The sequence below is a fragment of the Mus pahari genome, chromosome 1, assembly GCF_900095145.1.
Source record: "Mus pahari chromosome 1, PAHARI_EIJ_v1.1, whole genome shotgun sequence".
Taxonomy (NCBI): Eukaryota; Metazoa; Chordata; class Mammalia; order Rodentia; family Muridae; genus Mus; species Mus pahari.
This window is the reverse complement of record NC_034590.1, coordinates 61689495-61715147: the sequence shown is the minus strand read 5'-3', so window position 1 is coordinate 61715147 and position 25653 is coordinate 61689495. Positions and strand designations below refer to the sequence as shown.

At 37.2% G+C, this 25653-nt stretch overlaps 1 protein-coding gene across 8 annotated transcripts in view; it reads right to left on the bottom strand.

Moving 5' to 3' along the window:
• The window catches only part of Dlg2 (discs large MAGUK scaffold protein 2), a 1883913-nt gene that overhangs the window by 1831457 nt on the left and 26803 nt on the right, over positions 1 to 25653 (bottom strand). For all 8 annotated transcript variants that reach the window (XM_029535332.1, XM_029535281.1, XM_029535286.1 and 5 more), the window contains exon 2: positions 20638 to 20769. In XM_029535332.1, coding sequence (XP_029391192.1) covers positions 20638 to 20769 — 132 coding nt within the window. The remainder of the gene's footprint in view (positions 1 to 20637; positions 20770 to 25653) is intronic.

Here is a 25653-nt window from a genome sequence, read left to right as displayed (position 1 = left end):
AAGCAGTTACAAAGACAAAGTTCTGAGCTGAGACGGAAGAAAGGACCATCCAGAGACTGCCCCAGGGATCCATCCCATATACAACCACCAAACCCAGACACTATTGCATACACCAGCAAGATTTTACTGACAGGACCCTGATATAGCTATCTCTGTGAGGCTATGCCAGTGCCTAGCAAACGTAAAAGTGGATGCTCACAGTGATCTATTGGGTGGAACACAGGGTCCCTAAGGAAAAGCTAGAGAAAATACCCAAGGAGCTAAAGGGGTTGGCAACCCTATAGGAGGATCAACCATAAAAATTTTATCAAAACATGAGTACTAAAAAAAGAAGAAGAAGAAGAAAAAAAAGAATATGCTTGGCTCAGGTACTGGCACTATTAGGAGGTGTGACATTGTTGGAGTAGATGTGGCCTTGTTGGAGGAAGTGTGTCACTGTAGGAATGGGCTTTGAGACCTTCCTCCTAGCCACCTGGAAGTGAGTCTTCTGTTTGCCTTCGGGAACAAGATGTAGAAATCTCAGCTCCTCCAGCTCCATGTCTGCCTGGACACTGCCATGCCTCCTGCCATGATGATAATGGACTGAACCTCAAAACCAGTAAGCCAGTCCCAATTAAATGTACTTTATAGGAGTTGCCATGGTCACGGTGTCAACTCACAGCAATTACACCCTAAGACAGTTGCCTTGTTCATAGTATTTCTTCTCAGCATATCAATCCTAAGATAGTAGTAGGTAAATGACTCAGAGAAATATTTCACCAAAGAATAAATATAGTCACATAAGACACCTTTTACCATGCATCATTAGAGAAATCAACGTTAAACCCATAATATACCACTATACATTCACTGGAATATATAGAGTTAAAAAATACAGTTACAAATATTTCTAGCCTCAGATTTCTACAGATGCTTTTATATTTAGGATTTAGTTAGCTTCTAAGATGTATGGGTCTACAGTTTCACAAAATTTAGAAAATTACAATAATTATATTGTTTTGTATTATATAACAATAATTTAAAGAAAGAGCCAAGAACAACACTTTCCTCGTAGTACAATGGAAATTACAATTGAATCTATGCCAAATGTACTAGAAGAAAAGGAATAAAAAGTATCTTTTGAAGATTCAAAAATATGTTAAATTCTTATGTCTTCAAAATAACCCAATAGTTTTACAATTATTTTTTATTTCTATTCTTCCTCTACCTAAATATCCATGATTTTCTTTTTGTCCCTATATATCGACCTTCACATGACTGTGAAGGTACATTCCACTCATCTTTGAGATAACTTCTTTGTATATGAAGGTTAAGGAGGTAAAGAAGGAGCCAAATCTTTTACAAATGCACAAAGCTAGTGTGTGTGTGCGCTTGCATACTCACACATACACACACATACACACACATGCACACACACACACACATATGCATGCACACACTCACACCTCTACTCACTCCATCTGTGCACTGAATGTTTTACAACTCACGCATCTACATTTAATATTACATCTTCTGACTTCGAATCACCTCCATTCTATTCCTTACAGTAATTCACAAGCTGCGCCCCTTACAAAACCCATTTCCATTAGAAAATATGAGCTGTTTTTTCAAGCTGGAAGCTGTGTCTGCGTAGTTTTTAACCATGAGAGGAGTCTCAGTCTTCATAGACTCATTGAAAAGGTTGGGGAGTTGACTCTAACATAACCTGGAATCAAAGGAACCAGTGTACAACAGTGTTGGACTAGGAGCCAGTGGTGGTAGCAAAATGCCAGTCTCTATTTTGTGGGAAGCCTTTATTTTGTTTTAGTTTTCTTCTTTCCTTTTTGAATCTAATACCCAGCTACTCTGTAGGCTCTCTAGAAAACCTCAACTCCTTTCAAAAAATAATCCCTTTCATTCTTAATTTACATACTAGTGGTCTCATATTTGCAGATATCTGCCAATGCAAAAAAAAAAAAATCTATGTCTAGTATTTTGTCACATTATAAATGATCTTGATTAAATCAGTTCTCCAAAGCTTGAAAGACAAAATCATTTGCACTAATAATTGAGGCAGATCCTTAACATGCTTGAATTACTATAACCTCTTTTATGTTTGAAGCTGGTACCTATATTGCTACTACTTATGAAACCTGGAACTCGTCATTTAAGCTAATATTTTTATCTAGTAATTTATATTCAAGAAATTAAGAGACTAATTTTTAATTTAGAAGAACTAAAATCTAATAAAAATGCTGCTCTCTATTCAGCTAACTTCTATGTGAAATTTTAATGAAACTATTTTACATAAAATTTGGTAAAAAAATAAGTTTAATTACTTCAATTGTGAATACCACCTACTTCAGATAATTTAATTAAAATATTCATATTCTCATATAATTCACAACCTCTTGCCTCTCCCTCAAGGCTAATGGTTTCAGAATTGCTGGCATTGTTATTTCTTCTGAATTTAAATTTCCATCTTTGATATTTTCCTGGTACCCCAAAATTTCTATATCAAACTGTTTACTTAATTATCCTGACTTTCAGCCTTGCCCTGCTCCATCCCAATACACTTCTTTCCTGAAATTCTCCACCTCTAAATGGAAATGCCAGACTTTCAGCTATATGTAGGGACGGGGAGAAAAAAATTAGTCCTGCTAGACTTGACCAATTTTTTACACCTTGTACCCAATCCATTAGCAACTTACAATGACCATGTCTTCAAAGTCTATGACATAGCTATTTTCAGCCTTCTCACGGCTACTACACCTTCACTTAAGCTACAGTGTTCTCTGCGTGAAATATTAAAGTAAGAGTACAATAAACTCTTAGGCATCAGTCAATTCTCAATACGCAACACAGAGCTAATCATCATAAAAAGTAATTTGGATCTTGTAATTTCTTCTCAAAATCCTCCAATGGGTTGACAATAAAGTCAGTGTTTTCATAATGGTCAATAAATCCCTACATAGTGTATCCTCTCACAGCCACGTACATTTCTTATTCCTGCCTTCCAAATGTGACTCAGCCCACACAACATACTCAGATAATTTCAAAAATAATCTACTCATACTCCTGCCTCAGGGCCTCTGCACTCAATCTTCCTCTGCAGATAACTATATGACTTACTCCTTCAGCTTCAAGCCTTTATTTAAGTGTGTTCTTTTGTTTTGTTTTGTTTTGTTTTGTTTTGTTTTGTTTTGTTTTGTTTTGTTTTTCAAGACAGGGTTTCTCTGTATAGCCCTGGCTGTCCTGGAACTCACTNTGTAGACCAGGCTGGCCTCNAACTCAGAAATCNNCCTGCCTCTGCCTCCCAAGTGCTGGGATTAAAGGCGTGCACCACCACACCCAGCTTGTGTTCTTAGATGGAAACTTAAGGTTTGTTTAAAACGAGAACCTGCCTATGTTACTCCCTAGTCTTCTGCTATGTCTCATTTTTCTATAGGAAATGACTTTATGTTGCCGTCATATACCACTTAACTTTAAATTCTGTGATAGCTAGAATATATGTCTACTTTTCTACTGGTCATCATATCATCATCTAAAACAATGTTTTGTGCATGGTAGGTTTCTCATAAACTTTCAGTTAACAAATTAATTAACAAAAAGGATATATAAAGTATTTAATAATTGTATTCATAAGGATATGTTGGTTTTAATGATGATTTTAAATTTTATATAGAGTACAAATGGAAAAGGTTTAGATATATAATGGAAGATTTATGCAAAATTGTCCGTATTCACTACTGGAAGTCAAGAGGGTTTTTTTATTTTTGTTGTTGTTGTTGTTGTTTTGGTTTTTCGAGACAGGGTTTCTCTATATAGCCCTGGCTGTCCTGGAACTCACTCTGTAGACCAGGCTGGCCTCGAACTCAGAAATCTGCCTGCCTCTGACTCCCAAGTACTGGGATTAAAGGTGTGTGCCACCACGCCCAGCTGAAAGCCAAGTTATTAACAGAGAAAATCAAATTTTTATTCTGTCACCATTTTCACAATTTTGCAAATATATCTTTTTTCCAAATTGCCATCAGAAACCTGTAAAGGGAGCAAGACATAGAAACATGTAGAGAGTATATGCTTTAATAGGTCTACCAACTTTGAATAATGCTGTTTTGATTATTACATACAAGCAAACTCCACAAGATTGCCTAGCACTACAGTAACATAATTAAACTTAGATACTTCCCAACCTCATAAATCACATTCTCTCATATCCTGAGCTCTTGGTACAAAGACCATAAAAGGAACACAATTTCCTTTTTAACAACAGCAAATTAGTGCAATGCAAGTTTCTTCTTAAATGAATATCTTTTTCAACACAATCCTTTTTTATCTGCGAACCTAATAGGTTTCATTTTAAAGAAAAAGCAAAAATTGAAGAAAAAGTCAATGAAGCTATCTTGTCAAATTTTAAAATCAAACAATAGAGAATGAGTTAGTATTTTCCTTATTCAACAAATTATATCACCTTGCATTTACTCTCCATGAACTCTTCTAAGTAATTAGGGGGGAATGAGACAACTGACACCTGCCCTCAATAACATAATTTTATTTAGGGTATACAACAAAAGTAGCAGTGTGTGTGTGTATGTGTATGTGTGTGTGTGTGTGTGTGTGTGTGTGTGTGTGTGTGTGCATGTGTGGATGTGTTCACAAATATATGTGCATGTGTGGGTGTGTGCATGTGTGGATATGTGTGTGCATGTGTTGAGGTGTGTGTGTGCATGTATGGGTGTGTGCATGCATGTATGTGCATGTGTGGATGTATTCACTGTGTACATGTGCACATGTGTGTGTGTGTGTGTGTGTGTGTGTGTGTGTGTATACAATAAAGAAAAATTAAGTAAAACAAGTGAAAGAAGAGCAACAAGGAAGGAGCTATCTCACACAAAATGATCAGGAAAGGCTTGAGGACATGGTAGATGAACAGGACTTAGTGATAAAGGAAAGCAGGAAGCACAGTCTCCGAAGCAGAAGTTGTTAACGGAAATACTCAAGGCCACCATGACTGGAGAAGCGTGTTGTTGAGTGTTGTTAGAAGAGGGGGGAGGAGCCAGGGGTTAGATCATACAAGGCCTAATAAACAGGATACGCAGTTTGCATTTTTTCATGAAAATGGTAGCAACCCAAAGAGGTGTGTGAAAGTAATAAAATTAATCTTATTGCAAAATATTATACAGAATAACACAGAGAAATATTTTTAGGCAATAATGAAAGGAAAGGAATATCATCTAAGAAGCTACTGCAGGAGACAAAACAACGTATTACAGACCAGAATGTCACACATAATAGGAATCAGAAGTAATGGTAGAATTCTTGATTTGGACCCTTTTCTGCACATGACTAAGAGAGGGGCATGCTAAAGACAAAGAAACAAGGATGACTTTTAGGGCACTAGCTTAAGAAATCTGGGTAAATGAAGAAGGCATTTACTGAGACAACAGAGATGAGGAGACAATCAAACTAGAAATCAGTAACGGTAGAAATCAAGTATCATGTCAGGAACATGCTATGTGCTGAAATAGACTTCCAACTGAGAGATGCTAAGCGGCTAACTTACACACAGGGTGTTAAGCCAGACAAAGAAAATAAATATAAAGTCATCAGGACAAGTATATAATTTAAAACCATAGGACTGGATGAGCCTATCCAAGTAGGGAGTACAGACTTTTTCAAATAGAATGAGATGGAGATTATAACAGCACAGAAGATCTATACAGGTTTAAACCAGTCAAAATCCAAGCACTGAGAAGTGGATGCAAAATCCCATTCCTAACCAAAAGGCTCTGAGTGATGGGTATGGGTAGAAAAAGGAAACTCAGTTTTCTCCAACGACATGTTACTGGTTATATCAACCATACTCCAGGGCACTCCACATACCCAGGAGTAACTTGTTGACACAAAATAAACTCATCTTTTTAAATGGTTGGTCCCCAGTTAGTGAACTGCTTGGGAAAGATTAGGAAGTATAACCTTGCTGGAATAAGTTTGGCCTTGTTGGAGAAAGTGTATGTATGAGGGTGAACTTTGAGGTCTCAAAAGCCCATGGCAGGTCTAGTCTCTCTTCTTCTGCCTATTGCCTATGGATCTCATGTAAAGCCATCAGCTACTGCTCTTATCCCATGCCTGTCTACTTCCTGCCATGATGATAAGGACTAACTTTCCAAAACTTTAGGCATGTCTCCAGTTAAATATTTCCTTTTATAAGCATTGCCCTGGTAATGGTGTCTCTTCACAGCAATAGAACAGTAACCAAGACAAGTATTTTTGTGTGTCAGTAGTTTTTTGTTCATTTTAAGTTTTGTTTTGTTTTTGTTTTTGGAGGAAGGGGTCACGAAGCTGGGTGGATAGGAAGGTAGGAAGCATCTGAGAGGAGTTGGGGGAAGGGGAAAACATGATCAAAATACGTTCTGTGAAAAAAATTAATTATAAAGTTTGCTTAAACCAAAAGAGAACAAATTACTTACCTAATTTTAAATTAACTTATTGTGCTCATATGGTTCCATTGCCTGACTTAGTGAATTTTTATGTTGCTGCAATAAATTACCCTGACAAAAGCAACTTGAAGGAGAAAAGTATTTTGGCTCACAGTTCTTGAGTACATTTTGAATGGTGGAGAAGTCAAGGCAGCTGTATCCACAATACACAAGTCAAGGTCAACTGAATCTGCAGTGACGAAGACAGCAGTGAACCCTTGTGCTCATTTTCTCCCTTATATTTACATGAGGATCAGAGCCTAGGGAATAGTACCACCCACAGTGGTACCCAGAGTTTACCTAATCAAGATAATTATCCACAGGCATGCCTATCAGTCCCTCTCTGAGGTGATTGTAGATGCACATAAGCATAGGACAGTAGAATAAGTAGTAAAAGATAAAATAGAAAAGTTATCTGCTAAAGTTAAAAAAGGTAAGGTATGCTCTTTGAGGAGAAAAGAGGTATGAAAATATTCTAAGAATAAAAGTAAACTGTCCAAGGAAACGAAATTTTTTTTTGTCATAAACTTACAGTGAAACCTGTAAAATATTGTATATTTGCCAGCTTGTATACAGGGATAAAACAAATATAAGCTTATGCAATAGTTGTTTTGCCAACCAATAATAAATAAAAAAACAGTGATTTTTGAAGGTGAAAATGAATAAATGCAGTAATGAATCATTATTTAAGCTTAGGAGGGAAGAACGTGAAAACTGATGGGACCAGTAGATAATAAAAAATGTCCAAAGTCAACAGATTCCACAAATTTAAAAAAAAAAAAAAAAGATTAATCTGGGGTTTATAGAAATGAACTGGGAAAACAAAAGGTGAGGGAAATTGACCAAAAGGATGAGGTTTTTAAAATTGATGTTTTAGAAAGTAGTTACATAATAAATACAGACTGGAACATAAAAATCCAATGACTGAGAGGAGGCAATGAAGAAATTATTGCTGGAAAGAACATCACGGAACTGATCCAAGGAACAAAGTCAAAATGATGGCAATCACCAAACTCAAACGCACAACATTATGATGCAGAATACTAGAATCCACGTTCTTATGACCTTCATTAGACATACTCACTGCTCCTCTGCACAATCCTTCATGTTTACATAGAAGATATATATAATCACTTCTCCCTCCCCCTTCTGTCCTCCAAAGTCTCCATCTACCCCTTTCCACTATCCTTCAAGTTCATAGCTCCTCTTTTTTACTAATTGTTATGGCATGGAAGTATGTATAACATATGTATTCCAATATATAATATGTTTATCCTCTTTCATGTTAGAAACAGAAATACTCAAACTGAGACAATGAAAGTCTCTTGCAAGAGGTTTTTAGTTACAGATAAGATACATTTTCTCCAAATATTCATACATCTAGAAAAAGCTATATTATTTTAAAATTTAGGTTTGTACAAGGAAATAGATGTGAAGAAAGGACAGATAGATAGATAGATAGATAGATAGATAGATAGATAGATAGATAGATAGATAGAAAGACAGATAACAAGAGTTCTGCACCTAAAATAAACAGATTTTATTGATAGTATATCAATTAAAGAAATCTAAGGCTCACCTTTAGATTTGTAATTATCATCTGGCTTTGGCCAATTGGAGAACTCTGTAAATACTCTTTTTAAAATTTTGTGTAACAAGTATTTCTGAAGGAGAAGGTTTATTTGTGGAGAAAAAACTTCATTTAAAAATTATTTTCTTTTAAATAAACTTACTTTCAGAAGCTGAAGGTTTCTGAAAACTTTCAGAGAAGTCTTGAGTGCAATATGTCTCCAGGAGCTTAGTTATACTACGTCTCCATAAGATTAGAGGTTCACTAAGTTTCTAGAGATTCATGATTGAGGTAGTTTGTAACTAGAATACTTTATCTATTGATGGAACACAAATCATCTTTGGTATTTGGCAGTTCTAGTCACATTTGATGACTTGATTTAAAAATACAGTTCTGCAAAGATCATCTAGTCTTACCATTTTGCAAAGGTTTCTTGTTTTAACAGTAAACAAGAATGTGCATATATGCTAGAACCTGGAGGAATCAAGGAAATATTTTATACGAGTTAATAATCGTAATCTCTAAGTCACTACAATGTGTAGAATTCCTATCATATCTGAGACATTTTGCAGCTTCTGACTTGAGAACTACAGAGGAGGGATGTTTCCTTGGGCAACTCTCAAACTCAACTCATGTTAACAAACAAACAAAGAACAACGTTAATTCTCCATCTCTTCTAGCTTTTGCTGGAAACCAGAGCTAACATGTTCATTGGAAACCTTTTCTAGGAGATACTTATGGGATACTTCTTTTTCTATTGTTCCTTCTTATAGTTAATTCTTTTCAACACTCAATACAAAGAGTAAAAAGGATATAAAGAAGTGGGAACCAGTAATGTGATCTTTGTGCTGTCCTAACTGGTGTCACAAATGCAACTTATATTACATATGGGGCAATAAAATTACAGCTTTTATTGTGTCTGTGGTTCAGCCACACACTTCACAAGCCTTCAACACTTTTTGATTGAAACAGTAACTGTTAATTCAAATTAAAGTATACATTTATCAAATAAATTAAATAGTTCTTCCCAGCTAAAATATACAACTTATGTAAGATACAGGTTTTAAACAAAAGATGACAATATTCTCCTACATCTTTTAGAATCCCCTGATAGGTAGCCAGGTGGCCCAGTTTTGGTGAATCTTTTTAAAAATTGTGTTAACAAAGTGACCTGATATAGGTAGTATTGTTTTTAATAAGTAGAGAACAATAATTATGGATGTTCTTTTCTCCTTATCCCCTTCTTGTCTCAAATGTGGGGGTCTGAAATGGCAAAACAAAAGCCGTATTTAAACACACACACACACACACAGAGAGAGAGAGAGAGAGAGAGAGAGAGAGAGAGAGAGAGAGAGAGAGAGAGACTAGAATAATTGCAGAAACATTGACTAGAACATACTTGCAGCTGTGATTTCTTATGTAATAAAAATGAAAATCTATTACTTAAGTTTCTGACTCCAGACACTTTTTAAAGATCTATTTCTATCATCTATCTTTAATCATATGTATAGGGGAGAATATGTGTACTTGAACAAAGAAAAACCAGAGGCATCTGATTCCCCTGGAGTTAACAGTTATAAGCTTTTTCACTATGTTAATCCTACCTATCCATGAGCATGGGAGGTCTTTCCATCTTTTGATATCCTCAGTTTCTTTCCTCGGGGACTTGAAGTTTTGTCATATGTATCGTTCACTTGCTTGGTTAAAGTTACACCAAGATATTTTATATTATTCATAGCTCTTATAAAGGGTATGGTTTGCCTAATTTCTTTCTCCACCCATTTATCATTTGTATAAAGGAGGACTACTGATTTTTTTTTTGAGTTAATTTTATATCTAGCCACTTTGCTGAAGGTGTTTATCAGCTGTAGGAAATCTCTGGTAGAATTTTTGGGATCACTTATGTATACTATGATATCATCCACAAATAGTAATACTTTGACTTCTTCCTTTCCAATTTGAATCCCCTTGATCTCCTTTAGTTGTCTTATTGCTCTAACTGGAACAGAAAGTACTACACTGAGTAAATAGGGAGAGAGTGGGCACCTTGTCTTGTCCCTGATTTTGGTGGAAATGCTTTAAGTTTCTCTCCATTTCGTTTGATGTTTGGCTTGTTGTATAGTGCTTTGATTAAGTATGTGCCCTGTGTCTCTGATTTCTCTAGTACCTTAAACATGAGGAGGTGTTGGATTTTATCAAAGGCTTTTTCAGAGTCTAATGAGATAGTCATGTGATTTTTTTTTCTTTCACTTTGTTTATATGATGGATTACTTTGATGGATTTTCATTTACTGAGCCATCCCTGTATCTCTGAGATGAAGAGATATTGATGGATGATGTCTTTTCTGTGTTCCTGGATTTGGTATTGAGTATGAGAATTTTTTGATCAATGTTCATAAGAGTATTTTTTGAACAATGTTCATAAGGAAAATTGGTCTGAAGTTTTAGAAATCAATTTGATGTTTTCTCAGAAAACTGGAAATAGTTCTACCTCAAGACCCAGCTATACCACTCCTGGGCATATACCCAAAAGGTACTCCGCTATGAATAATATATTCCATTCATATAAGATACTTGCTCAACTATGTCCATAGTAACTTTAATCATAATAGCAAGAATATGAAAACAACATAGATGTTCCTCATTTAAAGAATGGATAAAGAAAATGTGGTACATCTACACAATCAAATACTATTTCGCTATTAAAAACCAAGACATCATGAATTTTGCAGGCAAATGGCTGGAACTTGAGAATATCATCCTAAGTGAAGTAACTCAGTCTGAAACGGTCATGCATGGTATGTAATCACTTACAAGTGGCTATTAGCCATAAAATACAGGTATCATGCTACACTCCACAGACCCAAAGAAGTTAAACAAGAAGGAGGGCCCAAGCAAGAAAGCTTGAATCTCACTTAGAAGGGGTAATAAAATAGTGATAAGAGGCAGGTGGAGGGAGGGAACTGGAAGGGAAGGCGTATGGGGGGAGGAATGGGAGATTCAAGTTCAGGTGTGGGGAAGGGCCTAAGAGATGGTTATATGGTCTTGAAAATGAATGGAAATCTGCAATTGACAGTGGTGAGGAGGAGGGTGGCATCTCTAGGACAAGACAGAGACCTGGGATAAGGGAGGTGCTCAAGAATTAATTGGGGTGACCTTAGCTATGACTCATTACATTGGGGGTATGGAACTTGAAGAGGCCACCTTCTGTATCAAACAGGAACTCCAGTTGAGTGTTAGAGACACCAACCTAACCATAAAATTTTAAATCCAAAATTTATTCTGTCTACAAGAAATGCAGGCATAGGGGTGGGAGCAGAGACCGAGGGAATAGCCAACAAATAACCAGCCCAAATAGAGACCCAACCCATGGGCAAGCACCAATCCCTAACACTATTAATGATACACTGTTCTGCTTGCAGACAGGAACACAGTGTCCTCTGAGAGACTCCACCCAGAAGTTGACTCAGATAGATACAGACACCCACAGCCAAATAGTAGATGCAGCTTGGGAACTCTTGTGGAAGAATAGGAGGAAGAATTCTAGGCCCCAAATGGAATAGGAGCTCCACAGAAAGACCAACAGAGTCAACTCACCTGGACCCTTGGGGCTCTCAGAGTCTGAACCACCAACCAAAGAACATCCACAAGCTGGACCTAGGCCTCCCTGCACATATGTAGATGTGCAGCTTGGCCTTCATGTGGGTCCCAAACAACTGGAGCAGGGGTGACCCCAAAAGCTGTTGCCTGTACATGGGGATATGTTCTACTAGTTGGGCTGCCTTCTCTGTCCTCAGTGGGAGAGGAAGCATCTAGCCTCACAGAGACTTGAGGTGCTGGTGGGGGTTTGGGGTGCCTGGAGGGGAAGATACGGGGGGGCACACACACTCAGAGGAGGAGAGAAAGGATGGGAGAAGGATTGTGAGAGGTGATGACTGGGAGGGGGCAATGAGCAGGAAGTGAATAAGTAAAAAAAATTAAATTAAATTTTAAAAAAGGAAAAAATCAACCTATTCAAAATTATTAAAGAACAACCAAAAATGTTTTTAAAAAAGAGTTATAGGCATTTGTGAACCACATGATATGGGTTCTGAGAATGAAACTCGGGTCCTCTGGAGGAACAGGAAGTATGCTAAACCTCTAAAATATCCCACCAGCCCTCATTTCAAATGTTTCTGACTACAGAATAATACGATCTTGATCAGGTGAAGAAACTCCTCATGGTTTTATGTGTTCCCTCCAATGGGTTCTCATCAGAATACTCATACCTTCAAAGCATGTCCCATTTAACAGACCATGAACATCATGAAAACAGGTCTCCTACCCTTGTTAACACGTCCCTAGAGCCTAACATAATGTCTCTTAGGAAGCAGAAGTTGAAACATATTTGCTCAAATAAAAGAAGTTTAATGTGCTTTTTCCATCAGCTGCATTAGAGCCAGCTGAGTCCCTGCCTCCAAGAAGCTCATGGACTCCTAAGAGAGAACACACTTCAGTGACTAATACTGCATGGTATGTGATAGCCCAAAAACTCTTAGCACGTTCTACAGTAACGAGATGTAAAAGTGACTATGCTTAAGAGGACAAGAACCAAGTGACAAGTGTTCCTTTCCTTACAATAACCATCTCTACTAAGATATTATCTATATTACACTTATTTATTATATAACTCAATAGAATGTATACTCTGTTGGCTGCCTTTACCTATTGTTGCCATGATTATTTAGCTCATCTTAAAGGATTTATTTCTTAAAAAAAAATCTTTAAAGGTTGTTTTTCTGCTTGGAAATAGATCTACCTGAAGACCCAGCATATACTTAAAAGATGCCTTACCATGCCACAGGAGCACATGTTCCACTATGTTCATAGTGGCCTTTTTTGTCATAGTCAGAAGCTGGAAATAGCCCAGATGTCCCTCAACAGAAGAATGGATACAGAAAATATGGTTCATTTATGCAATGGAATATATTATTCAGCTATTAAGAACAAGGACATCATGAGTTTTGCAGGCAAATGGATGGAACTAAAAAATATTTTCCTGAGGTAGCTCAGACCCAAAAAATGTGCATGGTATGTTCTCACTAATAAGTGGACATTATCCAAAAAAAAGTACAGAATACCCAGGATAAAATCCACAGAATTCAAGAAAGTTAACAAGTCAAAGGGCCCAAGTAAGGATGCTTCAATCCCACTTGGGAAGGAAAAGAAAGCAGAAGGAGGGAGAAACTGGGTGGGAGAGGGGAGCAGGAGGGGCAGAGGAAAGGGGGAACATGATAAGGTATTGGGGGACCAGGAGTGAAGCCCTGAGGGCCAGCAGAATGAATGGAAATATAGAACCTTGGGAGGTGGAAGGTGGTGCAACCCTCTGGAATATAGCAGAGACCTGGGAAGTAAGAGAATTTCAAGACTCAAAGATAAAATGCCTAGCAGTGAGGAGAGGGAATTTATAGAACCAACCTCCAGTAGAAAGAAAGGGAATCAAGTGGAGGGATGGGGTTGCCACCCCATAGTCCCATAGTCAAAATCTCTGACCCAGAATTGTTCCTGTCTAAAAGAACTGCAAGAACAAAAATGGAGAAGAGACTAAGGGAAAGGAGGTCCAGTGACAGGCCCAAATTGGGACCCATCTCAAGGGAACACCCCAAGGCCTGACACTATTACTGATGCTTACAGACAGGAGCCTGGCATGGCTGACCTCCGAGAGGCCCAACAAGCAGCTGACTGAGACAGATGCAGATACTTACACCCAACCAATGGACTGAAGTCAGTGACCCCTGTGGTTGAAATAGGGAAAGTCTGGAAGAAGCTAAGGAGGAGGGCAACCCCATAGGAAGATCATCAGTCTCAACTAACCTGGAACCCTGAGATTTCTCAGACACCGAGTCACCAACAAGCTGATATGAGGCCCCCAACATGTATACAGCAGAGGACTGCCTGGTCTGGCCTCAATGAGAGAAGATGCACCTAACCCTTGAGACAGTTGAGGCCCCAGGGAATTCAAAGGCCTGGCCGGGGGGTGGGGGGGGGGAGTGTGGAAATGTGAAGACATCCTCTTGGAGAAGAGAGAGGAGGAATGGGATGGGAAATTGTCAGAGGATGGACTGGGAGGGGCATAATAACTGGACTGTAAAAAAAAATGATTAAAGATAATAATAAAAAAGATTGTCTTTCTGTTTAGTATACATATATGTATATGTACATATAGATGTATATATATACACACTCCCTGAAAACATTTCAGCAGCCAAATGATTCATGGGTATAATATTAATAAAATGAGTATACTATCTATAGGAAACCCAAATAGGAAAAAACTTATAGTGTTCTTTCTGCCACATACTGACGGTTGAGACCAGCTTCAAGTTTTTTTCCACTACATACCAAAAAAGAAATAACCATATTCTGTCATGCTTCCAAAAAAAACGGGGTCAGACTCTCTTTAAGATAAGTCTCATATACCATCAGAGTACTTTCTATTTCCGTTTCAGCTACAGCACAAATCCAAGCAGCAACCACTTTATGAGCAGCCCAAGCACATAACTTTAGTTAAATGGTGCCATCTGGTGACATAAATCTTGCAGTAATACACAAAGTCCTGAACCAAGAATGGCATTGAAACCTCTTGATAGTATTTGATCCAAAGCTTCAAACAGGAGATGTTCTATCTTTCCAGGCATGAGACGCTCAGTGACTCTCACCCAGACAGTAGCTATTTAACAAAGGATGTTAAAATGTCCGTCTGAGCCATGTTTGATGCTTCACACTCTTTATTCTCTACTGTAAAGATCTGGATCCAGTGAGACTCCCTACCCAGCATACAAAGGGCATTTTTAAAGGTGTAAATATCAAAAAACATCTTCAGTCACACCCACTTTCTAAAGTGCCATTAATTATCACAGAATTTCTATAATGTTCAGCATTTTGAGGGCCACTTCCTAAGAAAATTTGCACATTTAAAGTTAAGCCTCTTTCTCGCCCATTGAAGCCTCCATTCTTCTTGTGTATCACTTCCAGGAACTGTAAATATAAATTGTTTATAAAATTTCATTTAATTCTTGTCTCTAAAGCATGTGTAAGAAAAGCTTGCACAGTGTTCCAATAATGTCTTATAAATGGATTATTGAATGGATGAGAAAAATATCCTTCTCTAGCCTCTCTTCTAGAGCCAGTCCTATCACAGACAAGATCTGGGTTTAATAAAGCATCCCTTCCCAGCATCACTCTAGAGCCACTCAGGCTTCTCTGAACTCCTGTAGCACTTTGTTTCAACCCCTAGAGTCTAATTTTCAATTACTTACATACTGACAACATCTGTGCATATGATATGTATTAATACTACTTTGAGTTTAGGGGCCAGTTTCCCCCTAAGGTCCTCGATTTGGACTTCGTACATGTCTACTTAACTAAGTGAAACTTCATAAATACATTGTGAACTATTATTACTCAGATTGTCATAACTGAAATATCCCTAATTGATCTATTTAAATGAGTAAAACAGCAAAGAGCCACCATAGACATTAGTATCCAAGAATATAGCATTCCCTGTGTTAACCAATAAATACTTAATGGAGAGGCAAGACAGGTGACTTAGCACTCGCCGTGGAGCCTCACAACCTGAGTTTGATTCCAAGGATCTGCAAGGCAGAAAGAGAGAGCCAGTTCTCACATTTATTCTCTGACCTCCATGTGCTTGCTATGACACACGTGCCAGTAAATATGCACACATGCACACATACACATACAAGCACACACACACACACACACACAAATAAGCATGATGAAAACTTCAAGACTTATTTGAAAATCCATAATATGCAGTTTTGTTTCACTGGAACACACATAAGTATTGCCTAGTGAGTGCACCTTTTGCATATTACCGAACAGAAGAATCTCCAGGTACCTTTGCTTTTCTCTATTCACAGCAACACAGGTAGAAACCATCATTAAATATCCAAAGGAGGGATCATGTAAATATTCCAGAATGCTATTTATTTTAAAGAGAAACTTGATTCCATAACATCTGTAAGTTTATGGATTCTCAATAGACTTAAGAATGTTAAAAGTTCACTCATCTTGTTAAAGAACTAAACCAAATGTTTACAATATACAAGAAAAAGGAAATACCATTCTCCTCCAAGTTCATGGGTAACTTTAAAACACCATGTTATTTTCTCTGAAAGGCCATACTTCTAAGCATCTAGATCACGCTTTTGGCGTGCCTCAAAATCACCCAAAAGCATTATTAAGACACTATTTGCTGAACCCTAATTTCGAGTCTATGATTTAGTAGTTTTTGAGGTGAGACACAAAGCTACACCCATTGATATGTGATTGGTGCTGCTGACAAAAAAGCCACAGTGTGAGGACTTGCTTTGAAAGATTAGAGTGGAGCTAATCTAAAGTCACATGATTGTACAACACTTGTACCATTCACCGTGATCTTATAAAATGTCTTGATTTCTTGATGATTAGATGACAAAAAAATACACATAATTAATAGCTACAGCCATAATATGTTTGAGTAGGTCTTACTTTGAAATAAAATTACATAAGAGGTAGTATAATGCAGTGCTCAGAAGATAGCAGCACAGGCTAAAGGAATTCAAATCCCTAGAACTCACATAAAATTCCTGCATGGCTATGAGGATATGCAACTCCAAAGGGTAGAGATAGGGTTTCTGGGTTTGCCACCTGGCAACATAGTTCCAAGTTCAGTGAGAGACCCTACCTCAAGAAAATAAGCAGAATTATACATCAGAACATCCAGTATCTTCCTCTGGCTTCTCCATGTGCACACACATGAATACACACCACACACACACACACACACACACACACACACACGAAAGGAATTGATATAATGTGATTATACAGATTTCTAAATTCAAACAAACACATGGTAAAAACTCTCATACATTTTTATTTCTAGCCATAACACCATTATAAATTAATAATTAAATAATTATATAATATCTCTGTTTCCTACTTCATCTTCATTTATTCATAAAAGGAAACACTGTCTCATACAGTTCAGCACTATATCATGTTGCCTAGAAAAACTCTCTGGCTCATAACAAATATTTTTAAATGATTGTTTACTATTATGAATGAAAATTATTAAACACTTATTAATAATATTAAAGATTCGCACCATGAATTGTATTCACACTCTGGAAAGTGCCGACAGTGTAACAACTATAAACTGTGATTATCCACTGGATAATTTTTTTCTGAGCAGACCACAAGATGTCACCATAACATCTAGAAATGTAGCTTCTAGTATGTTGAAAATAAACTGATTTTCAATTTTTCAAAACTTGACTTTTTTTTTATTATACTGAAGCCATAACACTGGAGGGCTCGTTAGTTAGTATATTTATTCTTTAAACATGATGGACGTATTTTCAAGATTGTTTTATTAATTTCCCTTTGTAGATGTTTATTAACACTAGTCGCCAGCACACTCAAGCAAAGAGCACATCTTTGCAACGGCACTGTGCTTGTGAATGGGCAGTACAGGCTACTGTGCTTCTGCTCAGCATAGCAAGTAAATAAGTAGAGCAGTAAAATAAAGCATACTGTCTTGGATGAAGTTGTTTTTAAGGAAAATAATTTATCTTTTGCTACTCATTTTTCTCTCAAAATTTTAAGAAAATAGAGAATTATCTTTATAAATGCAAAAATGGATATATTTACATACATCATATGAAAATAAGTCATGTTCTTCTTTATGTGTTCAGGAAAAAAAAATATTGTTAACTTTCAAAGTACTTTACTCCAGTGTGAGCTTCTAGTGAATGAGAAATCAAAGCAGATCACAAGGGGACTGGAAAAGCAAGGAAGAAAGACCACCAAGCAGTCCACCATGCTCCAGGCTGGCCCCACTGTTTACCACAAGCTAAACTATCTTACCATTGCTTCTTTATATTCCTTTACTTTCTTTACTCAAAAATATTCTAAAATGCATATTACCCTTATAAACTGATAAAATTGTGGTTTAAAATTTTTAAAAAGCATTACTGTTGTTTCAGGGAGATCATTTTAAGCAAATGATGAAAGACTACCAAAAACTACTTATATCTAAAGTGATGTTCCTCATGTGGTTATGAAGGGCTTGGTTTCCTGGTCACGTGGAAATATTGCAGCAAAGACCGCAGAATAGCATTTCACTCCATCATCCATTTGTGTTGGCTTTTGACATTATGAGTTCTGTTTATGAAGTTAGGTATTCATGGTATTATTTCAATGCCTTGGCTATATGAATATTGGACTAATGGGTAAAGCCACAACCTTTCATAACAAAGAGAGACACAGGGATGGAGGAGAAATCAAGTTATAGACAATAAAAAATATCTTATTTATCAATGGCTGTCCATCTAAGCTTTTAGAAAGATGAGAACCTTCTTCAGGACACATGTGGTGACCTTAAGAAAAATACACAGTGAAATGGTCCATAATAATAACTTAATGGTCAATACTTTGCTTCCTATATAGAGTTCAACAGAAAATTGTGTTTTGCTATACGATGCTCCATTCTTTGTACTTACTTTTAATACCAACTATTATTATATATACTAATATACCAATATCATATATATATATATATATATATATATATATATATATATATATATATATATATAATTCAGACTTTATCCCCCTCCAGGTCCACCCTCTGACTGTTTCCCCTCCCATACCCCCTCCCTCAGTCTCCACAAGGATGTCCCTACCCCCTACTCCCACCCCACAAGACCTCCGCACTCCCTGGGACCTCCAGTCTCTTAGGAGTTAGGTGCATCCTTTCTGACTGAGTCCAGACCCAGCAGTCCCCTGCTGTCTATGTGACCAACTGACTTTAAAGGGCCAGCTGGAGCAACATGCTATGCAGATTATTACATAACAACCTTTTCCATATTTATTAGAGAAATTCCAGCCACACTATAGGCTCTCTGCCAAGATATTTATTGCTCAGTTAAAATAATGGCAAAATGTACTTGATAGTCTCTCATCTGCCTTCTTGTCCTCGAGGTAATAGTGTTATCAAATGATTATATTTCTAAACATGTACATTTATCTAAAATCATCTGATAATATTCTTCCTAAACCAGTTCTCAAAAGCTCAAGCTCCCCAAAGACAGCCAGTCTTAACTAAACACATCATGTGAATCAATTTAGATGCACTTCCATTTAGTTAATGGCCTTTATGAATCATCAACTAAATGACACTATTAATACTTAATTCATAAATCTGTGGTTCAAAATGCTCTGTAAAATACTATTCTCTAATGACCATGTTTATTTAAATTCTGTAAGACTCCATTTAGAGTCGCTTCTATTTAATACCAGCTGAGATGATTATATTTGCTTGTGTCATTAATTCTTGCCAGCCACAATAGATGAAAGGAATTATTTTTCCCACAGGTAAAATAATTTTGTAAAGCTTTTCAACTTCTATTTACATTCAATAAATTGATTTTCAAGTCTTTAAAACTAAATAATCTTTAAAATTATACTAAAACTATAATCTTAAGGGCTTTATCAATTGGTATATTCATAGTTAAACATAAGTGACATGTTAATAAATAAAAAAGAAATTATTTTAACACTAAGCTTCATAGATTACTGTTTTTACTATCAATACATGCTAGCATTAAATGTGATTAAAATGTCTTATAGACTCACTGACTCCTTTTCAAACGTATTTTGTGTGTGTTGTTGCTTAGCACATACAAAGTGCTGACCTCGGCTCCTGGTGCAAAACTAAATAAACAGAAAAATAAAAAGCATCCTGTGTCAAATGGAGTTTCTTGATATTCCACTTATTGTTTTTATTGAAAGAAATGTTGATTGATGATTGGTTAAATAACTGATTTTCCTTGTTGCTTTTCCTCTTAAGACATCTTGAAGAGATCAATTTAAAGATATGTAAATAAGTACAAAATATAGATGTATAAAGCCATCTATCAATAAACCACAGCCTTGATTTTTTTCACATCTTTAAAGAGAAGGCTAAGATTATCAGAGTCCTCTCATTAAACATTGATACGCATTGGATTTTCACGAATAAACTATTCAATTATGAACCTAAACCCTCCCAAAAGAAGCACAAGAGACAAAGGGTTTCACTTTAACTTTGTTCTGAGGACAGAGGACATTGGTGTGAGCAGAACTCTGGGGAATTTATGTTCCACAGGTCACTCACTCCCTTTCTTTCTGTATGATGCCCATCCCTAACTGCAGCAGACTCAGAGTTCTCACCTGGGCACATTGGTCTTCACATCTTCCCACACGAAGTAGTGTTTCAATGTTGGTACTTTTTCAGTAATCTATTCCTCATTTCTATTCTACAGCAATTGTTTTTAAGTAAGAATAAGAGTGGAGGAATCTTTCCTTTGAATAAAAAGAAAACTATCATAGGTTTGTGTGTGTGTGTGTGTGTGTGTGTGTGTGTGTGTGTGTGTGTATGAGAGAGAGAAAGTAAAGAGAAAGATAAATAAAGACAGAGACAGAGAGAGACAGAGGGAGAGAAACTTTGTTATCTGTGACATTATTCAAACTGTTCAGCCTGATTCTGGCCTTTAAGACTATAAGTAATTTTTGCAATACATACCCAGTAAGGCTTGAAATAAGCTGCTCTTGAAAATACTCATCACCTTTTTAACAGCATTTTTCAACAGCTGCTCCTCAGGCTTTCTTAATTTTTTGCAGTATTCCTCCAGTAATGACAAAGCTCGGTCAGTGTCTGAAAAATAAAAGTTTAAAATATACCATGGGGTCCCAGAAAAAGCATTGATTAACTCATCTAATCTATAGATGTGTTCTCAATTTCACAACACAAATAATTCAGTAAAGTGATCATCTACTCCATGAACTGCCAAAAGAAATTGATCATTATATCCAATGCTAATTTCAAAGTCCACTTTAGTATCCTTATAGTCTTGTCTTCTAAATGAATCTGCAACTGTGAAACAACACAAAACAAAAATGCACTGCTGGCCAGATCTTTACATAGTAAATATGATTCCATTTGTAAAAAGAAAAAGAACCATATTAAATTGATGACTGCTTAAAAATATTGTCAAGCATCCCATATGACTTTTAAGGCCTCTTCCCCATGGAGAATTAAAACCCAATTTTTCTGCCTTATTTTCCAATATGTGTGTCATGCAATTCTAATGTATACAGTGCCCAAATCATACTTTCTATTCCTGCTTCCCTACACACACACACACACACACACACACACACACACTCCTTTTCCTCCCCCTCTGTGCTCATCTTTCATCTCACTATTCCCTGTACTAAGATATTCCACCCACTACCACTATCTCACTCCAGAATCAGTGTTTTATTGAAAGGGTTCATTGACAAGTAGATTTGGATATAGAACCCATTTAGGTACTGTGTGTAACCTACAACATCTTACATAACCTCTCTGAGCTTCTGTTTTCTCACAGGTATTAGTAATAAATAAAGTTCTAGGCTCAATATCTATTATATAGAAAGCCAACTGAAAAACTATCTTCCTTTGATTTAGACTTGATTCAAATGTTCTGTCTCCCTGTCTCTATGTCTCTATGTGTGTCTCTCTGTCTCTCTCTCCTGTAGAGGCATCTCTGATGGTTAAAATTAAACAGTATCTTCCCCTTTTCGAAGCTAGTTTGTACATACAAATCCTGTATCCATTCTGAGCATAGAGCAGGTAATATATAGTAAAACATCACAATTAGTATCTTCATCTCTCACAAAAACAAATCATTAGAAGTCCCCAGAGTGACACACTTTGCATATAGGTGAAAGCTGTCCTTGAGTTTCAAAACTGGTTTCCTTCTAACCTGCCATCCCAAGAAACACACTTGAAATGTAATTACAACAATTAACAGCTTCTGAATACTTTATTTCTCCTCTCCTCTGAACTCTTCATTTCTTCTCCGCAGCCATTCTCAGCTGATGGTACATCCTAGTCCATTGTAAGTCAGAACACCTTCTACAAACTCTTAGCATATACTGATTTAGTGTTCTATATTTTAGTCGTGTGTTACTATGGATGAAATACATATGCCTCTATAAGATCCTCTACTATAGATGGGTCTCTTACCTCCTCCAGAGTGCTGGTCCATCATCATTATTTCTTATACTCTCAGTCATTCCCACCAGCATATACATAACTTGAAACACCAGTCACCTTTTTAAAATATTTATTTTATTACTTTAAATTATTTATAGGTGTGTGTCTCCATGTGGTATCTGTACCCGACTGCATGTGCCTATGGAGGCCACAAGCATTAGGTCTCCTGAAACTGTGATGCAGAGAGTTGTGAGCCACCTGATGTGGGTGCTGAGACGAGAACTGGGATCCTCTGGAAAAGCAGTTAAGTGCTCTTAAACACTGCACCATCTATCTAGTCCAAGTCAGAAACTTGAAAGTATTTATTGACTCCTCAGTTCTCTCCAGCTAACCACATTTTCCATTTCCCTATTCCACTTTACAACAACCCCCCAATATATTTACTGTCTTTCTCCTCTTTAGTGCTGTGTTTACTACTTTAATCAGGTGGTATTTTCACTATCCAGTTCATGTCACTGTCACCGCTCCCATCCTTACTAATGGCCAATGGTCAGTTCTAAGTCATCTCATTTAACCCAAAGGCAGCCTTCCATACTGCTGTACTACTGAAGACACTTAGTTGAGATAATTATAAATTTTACTAATATAAGGATAAGACATTATTTTATTATAAATTTTGCCGACTCTCAATTTTTTTTTAGTTTTTTAGTTTTTGTCAATTTTTTATAATTATAGCCAACTAGGAGATGGAATTGACGAATGAGTAGTCATCGTACTAATATGGGTCCTATAGTTTTATTCAGAAATGCTGCCTAACAACCCTGTGTTAAAGGCTTGGTCATCTGCCCATGGCACTACTGTGTTGTGATGGAAACTTAGAGGTAGGAATTTGTTGGAATAAACTACATCATGAGGGCATGCCATTGATAAGACACTGGGACATCAACCCCTTCTATTCTCTTTGTCCTTCACTACCCAGCAGCCATGAGGTAAACAGACCTTCTATGCCATGTGATTCCCCCATGGTTCACTACATAGCACAGGTCCATTATCCATCACCTCTTACAAACTGGCATGTGCTAAATCCAACTCATTACATCTTCTAGGGCAGCATTATCTTCTGTTTTCTTCTTATATCATGATGCAAACTGTTTCTTGGTCACATCCACTCACTATGTAAGCCAGGCCAGCCTGAGATTCCTGTGTGGCCAAGCTGGCCTCAAGCTCACTATAGCCCAAGTCTGGAACCCATAATCCTCCAGCCATCATACATGATAAAAAATGTATTATGCACCATGTCCACCCTGACTCCTACACCTCCAATCTTGCTGAACCCTACTCCAACCACAGTGGTTTTCATTCTTTTAAAAATGCACAAAGAACACGTTTACCTCAAGGACTTGCTGTTCTGATTAATACACTCTTCTTTCAGATAGCCAGAGCTTAGTCCACTGCTTCCATTTTAACTCTGCTCATCTATCACTTTAGCAGAGAGCGGAATTTCAAGATTGCTTCCTTTAAAAAAAAAAATTAAGAATCCAAGCCTGGAGACATGTAGGGCACTTAGCAAAGCATTTGTCTAGCATGAAAAAAGTTCTGGGTTTGATGATCAGTGCCACATAAAACCAGGCATGGTTTTAATTTTTATTTCTTTGATGGCTAAACATTTTGAACAGTTTGTAAAACATTTCTTGCCAGGAGTGGTGGTGCGCGCCTTTAATTCCAGCACTTGGGAGAGAGGTGAATTTTTAAGTTTGAGGCCAGCCTAGTCTACAGAGTGAGTTCCAGGACAGCCAGGGCTACACAGAGAAACCCTATTTTGAAGGGAAAAAAATTCTTAGTTGGTAGATGTGGGAGGATCTAAAGGAGGAAGTGGGGCAGAATATGATCACAATATAGTAAAACCATGTATGAAACTTTCAAAGAATGAGTAAAATATATTTTAAACAGCCATAGTCGCACATGCCCACAATTCCAACAGTCAGGAGATATAAGCAGAAAGATCAAATAGTTTAATGTAATCTTTAGCTACACAGTAAGTTCAAGTCCAGCCTGTACTACAGTGAGTCTTCGCAGCCTAAGTATATGATGAGCAGCAGCTACTGAATGATAGAATGGAGTAGTAAGCATAAAGCATTGCCTTAGAACTCAATGGGTTGGTGAAATCCAACACTGAGCAGATCCTAAGAGCCCTCATCTTGAGACATGCTAGTGACCAGAATCTCTGAAATAAATCTACTCTTCTTAAAGAAAGTCTACTGAACATCTGTCTCAGTTACCATCACCTCTGATTCCTTGGGTCTCTAGACTACTACAGAAAGCTGATAATAAGGTGTGGCTTAGCTCTGCAAACTTAGACTTGGAGAGCTGTGGGCTCGGGATATAATGTGGCTAAATGACAGTGATGGCTATAGTGTGGCATAGGCCCAAGAGACTGATCCATCTATGGTGACTGCCTAAAGCCAGATAGCATTAGCAGGACAGTAACTACAAATGAGATATCTGGTCTACCCTGGCTCTGGAGGGAAGGTTGTGAAGACAGAGTATTCTTTTAAGGGGGGTTTCCTGATGTTTTTAAAAAATACACTAGCTCATGTGGTGACATACCTCTATAATCTCAACACTGAAGAGGTGGAAAGAGGAAGCCTGAGGATAGAAGATATAAGCTAACCTGTGCTGCACAGCATGATACTGCCTCAAAAACCCAAGGATTGAGAATATAACTCCATAACAGAATATGTGTCTAGCAGGTGTGAAGCTCAAGGCTTGAGTCTTCCTCAATGTAAACAATAAGAATATGACGATGGTGTCTTAGAGACACACTTGAGGTTGACTGCCCTCTAGAATGAAATAGTGACAGTGCCATGGAAACTCCCAACCAATCTCAAATTGAACATCATCCAGTGTTACAATAGTGTAGGTGACTATAGGCTCAGGGAAAGTAAGCAACCTCTGCTTGGAATTCCTGGAAACTCAGAGTAGGAAGATTGGAATAAGCAGTAAATCCTTACACGCCAAGATAATATGTAGGCCAGCAAGCTTCAGGAATCTTTTGGAATCTCCCATCTTATCAAACACTCATAATAAGGTGCCAGAAACTGACCAAGTAGTACTCACTATGGAAGACAGAATATTTAAAACAGGAATGAATTTTCAGAAAATTCAATGAAATTGAAGACAAGGAGAAATTTTTCAATAACCTAACAGAGAAATCCGAAGTAAAAGCAAAATAAATGTAAATCAAACACAAAGTATTAACATGAAAGGTACATTAAAGAATTTTTTAAAATGTGATATAAGACATCAACTGCAGGGTAGATGGGACAAATAACCAGGACCAGTGAGATGCTCAGTGGGAAAAGGTGTTTGCTGCCAAGCCTTCCAACCTGCATTCAATAAATCCCCAGGCCCCACATGGTGGAAAGAGAGAATCAACCCCTTCAAATTATCCTCTGACCGCCAAAAATGTTCATGAGCACATTCACATAGGAAGGAAGGAAGGAAGGAAGGAAGGAAGGAAGGAAGGAAGGAAGGGGAGGGGAGAGGAGGGGAGGGAAG